The 3,593-nt window shown below is 33.3% G+C and overlaps 1 protein-coding gene across 1 annotated transcript; it reads left to right on the top strand.

Annotated features, from left to right (window-relative positions):
- Positions 1-414: 414 nt before the first annotated feature.
- Positions 415-837, top strand: LOC141665885 (uncharacterized). The gene has a single exon (XM_074471869.1). The coding sequence runs from the start codon at positions 415-417 to the stop codon at positions 835-837; it is 423 nt and encodes a 140-aa protein (XP_074327970.1).
- Positions 838-3,593: the final 2,756 nt, after the last annotated feature.

The following is a 3,593-nucleotide window of genomic DNA, read 5'->3' as shown; positions in this document are numbered from 1 at the left end:
CAGTTTATTAAAGATCAACATAAACTGTTATTTAATTCATCTGTTCATTACTATCATTACTTTACTTCTGTGATAAATCATTTTATTAGTTAATTGTATCCAACCCCCTTAAACAATTAACTTTACTGGGCAACAAGTGGTATCAGAGCAGTCAAATTAACTGTTAATTTGAAAAGATAAAAAATGTATGAAAGTAAGTATGAAAGCATGAAAATTCCTATCATGAAGAAAGCTGATTACTCTACATGGAGAGTAAAGATTTTGATGTTCCTAGAAGCCATTGATGATGCATATATTGATATAATTCACAATGGACCTCCTTAACCTCAAAAGGTTGTTCAAATGACTGCAACAGTTCATGAGCGCTAACTCAGGAAAAAGAAATCAGAATGGTCAGATCCTGAGAAGGCTGCAATGCTTAAGGATGTAAAAGTCAGGAATATTTTGCACAACAGTTTGGATAATATAGTGTCCAACAGGGTGATTGTCTGCAAGACTACCAAAGCTATATGGGATGCTTTGGAAACTCAGTTTCAAGGAACCATGGCAATTAAGAAGAACAAAAGGGTTGTTTTTGTGCAAGAGTATGAACGATTTGATGCTAAACCTGATGAGACCATAACAAACATCTATGACAGATTTCTCACACTGTTGAATGATCTGTCATTGGTTGGAAAAGAGTATAATAAGGAGGACTCAAACACCATATTTTCGAGAGCTCTTCCTGAAGAATGGGACGCACAGGCAACTATAATCAGGCATAAATATGATCTTGATTTATTGCCACTTGATAAAGTCTATGAGATGCTGAAAACCTATGATTTTGAGATTCAATAGAGGAGGAGCGGGAAAGGACAGAAAATGAAGGTTGTTGCTCTAAATGTTGAAACTCACAAAGGCAAGAAAAGAAGAGATAGCTCAAGAAGGAGGCAGGTAATTGAGGAGTCAGATCCTAACACTGAGTCATCAAATCCTGACACAACTACTGATGAAGATTCTGACATTGAACTAGATGATCCTCAAGTTGTTCAGATGGATTCTATGTTGGTGAAAGGGTTTAGAATAATGAGGTTTGAAAGGCCACAAAGAAAAGATGGCTTTAACAAGAAGTACTCTGGTGATAGCAAGGGAAAGTTTAAGAAGAATGATGGTCATTATACACAGGGAAGGAAGTTTGACAAGACAAAGGTGACTTGGTACAACTGTGATGAAAAAGGACATTTGGCAACTGAATGTCCTAAGTCAACTGGAAAGACATTGTTCACTTCAAGCTCCAACAAGGACCGGATGGACTCATCAGGATAAAAAAAATATTGATGAATTCTATGCTTTGATGGCTATAAATGGAGATGACGTGTCTTTCACTGGCAAGGTACAAATGACTGTATTTCTTATAAATACTGATAACCTGTCTGAATTGAAACCTTTCCTATATTCTTTGCATGCTAGTTTTAAGAGCAAGTCAATTGAAAATGACAGTTTAGTTAATGAGAATAAAGAACTTTAGAAAAAGAAATGATCATTTAAAAGCTGATCATGTATGTATGCATGATAATCAAAAAGCATATAAAAAGGCCACACACAATGAAGCTCCGATGCACATTAAATATGCCATGCTAGAAGAAGTACTTAAAAATGAAAGAGAAGTGTTTATAACCTGGATGACTACAGATGGAAAGGTTCACAATTTCATAAATGAAAAAAACTGGAAAGAGTGTTTGGGATTAAAAATACACTGATAAAAGTATAAATAAAATTAAAACCAATACTACACCTGTTAAATTTGTCAGTACTGATGATGGAAGGCATATGTCATAGCTTATTTGTTTATTCGAGGATTTAACTCAACTCAAATAAGGATGTAACAAGTAAATAGTGGTTCTATCGTCAGAAAGATCTCTCAAAGTAACATATGTCAAAGGATTAAGTAACATTGTTCATCTACAGTCTTGAGGACTTCATTCACTGGAAGAAGCTCAAGAAATTGATCAAGCCTCAGTGATATAAATCAAGATTGTGGATTTAATCAAGTGACAGAGATCTCGTCAGGGTATCAATTAATTACAGGGATTTAATCTGAAGAAAATCAAGACATGAAGAAACATCACAGATGTTAGTCATTCATGAACCAGACAGTACATCGAGTGTCAACATTGAAGTGGTGAAATGGATTAATAAGTTTCAGTGATTTTCATAAGATTGTCAGAAGAGTGGTTGCTGTTCAAGATTAGTATTAATTCTCTATTAATTAATTAAGTCATATAATTTAATTAAGAAAATAAATTATATCTGCAAAGATTAATTTATTGATTAATTGAATTAATTGGTTAATTAATTCTGAATTAATATTATGCATTTTTCAGAAATGATTTTGAATTAATATTTAAAATTAAATCAGCAAGATAAATATTTGAACTGGTATGACAATTGGATTGTCATACCGAAAGTCTTTCCAAGCCTTTTTAGATAGTCCTACCGAAAGTTCTACCAGTTCAATCGATTGTCCTACCGAAAGTTCTACCAGTTAAAAGGATTGTCTTGCTGAGCTAACGTGATTGTCTTGCCAATTAAAATCATAGGTTGATTGAATATAAAAGTGCAGCAGCTGATTTTCAACAGACAGAGCATTGAATATCACAACAAACACTGAAGAACACAGAACAAAGAAAAAGCAGAGAACTTATTGCAATTTCTCAGGACATTAATTTCTAGTATTTATTGTTAAATCTAAACCACTAGAAATCCTTCTCTTGTTCTTGTGTAACTATCTAGCGGATCAAAATCCCTAGAACTTAATCTCAAATTGCATTTAGCATTTGATCCTTTTTATTTCAAAAATAGAAAAAGTTCATGTCGAATTTATTCTAGATTTGGAATAATTTATTTGAGATTAATCCCTTGTAAACGATACCGTTGTTCTAATAACTTTCAAGTTTAATAATAGTTTTATTTAAGTTGAATTTTGTTTCACTTTTTTTATTCAGCATTTTATTCGATTAAACGGTATAGTTTGTATTTAACCCCCCCTTCTACAAACATATTGGGACCTAACAATTGGTATCAGAGCCTTCTGATTAACGAACAAATCAAGATCCTAGACTTTTGTGATTCTTCCACTCCTTGAATTTTTTATTTACTCAAAAAATTCATTATGACTACACAAAATGGAACCGTTAAAATTCCACTGTTCGATAAAGAAAATTATATTATGTGGAAGAAGAAGATGCTCTTGTTTTTACAAGTTGCAAATCCCAAATATCTGGACGTGTTAAAGAAGGGTCCAAAAATTCCAATGGTTATTGAACCAGAGGTTATAGAAGATGATGTTGTAATTACCAAAGCTAGAACCTATGTAAAAGACCCTGAGGATTTTTCTCCTGCTGAAAAAGAAGAAGCCTCCTTGGATGCCAGCCTTCAATTAATTTTAGTTGATTCCCTTGATCCCTTGATGAACAGACATGTGATGAACTGTAAAAATTCCAAACACATCTGGGAAACTATTGAGGTGATTAATGAAGGCACATAGGAAGTTCAGGAGAACAAGTTAGAGATCCTAACCTCGGAGTATGAACATTTTAAATCCAATCCAGGAG

Source organism: Apium graveolens, chromosome 6 (genome assembly GCF_009905375.1).
Source record: "Apium graveolens cultivar Ventura chromosome 6, ASM990537v1, whole genome shotgun sequence".
Lineage (NCBI taxonomy): Eukaryota > Viridiplantae > Streptophyta > Magnoliopsida > Apiales > Apiaceae > Apium > Apium graveolens.
The sequence above is the reverse complement of the archived record's forward strand: the minus strand, read 5'-3'. Positions and strand labels throughout refer to the sequence as shown.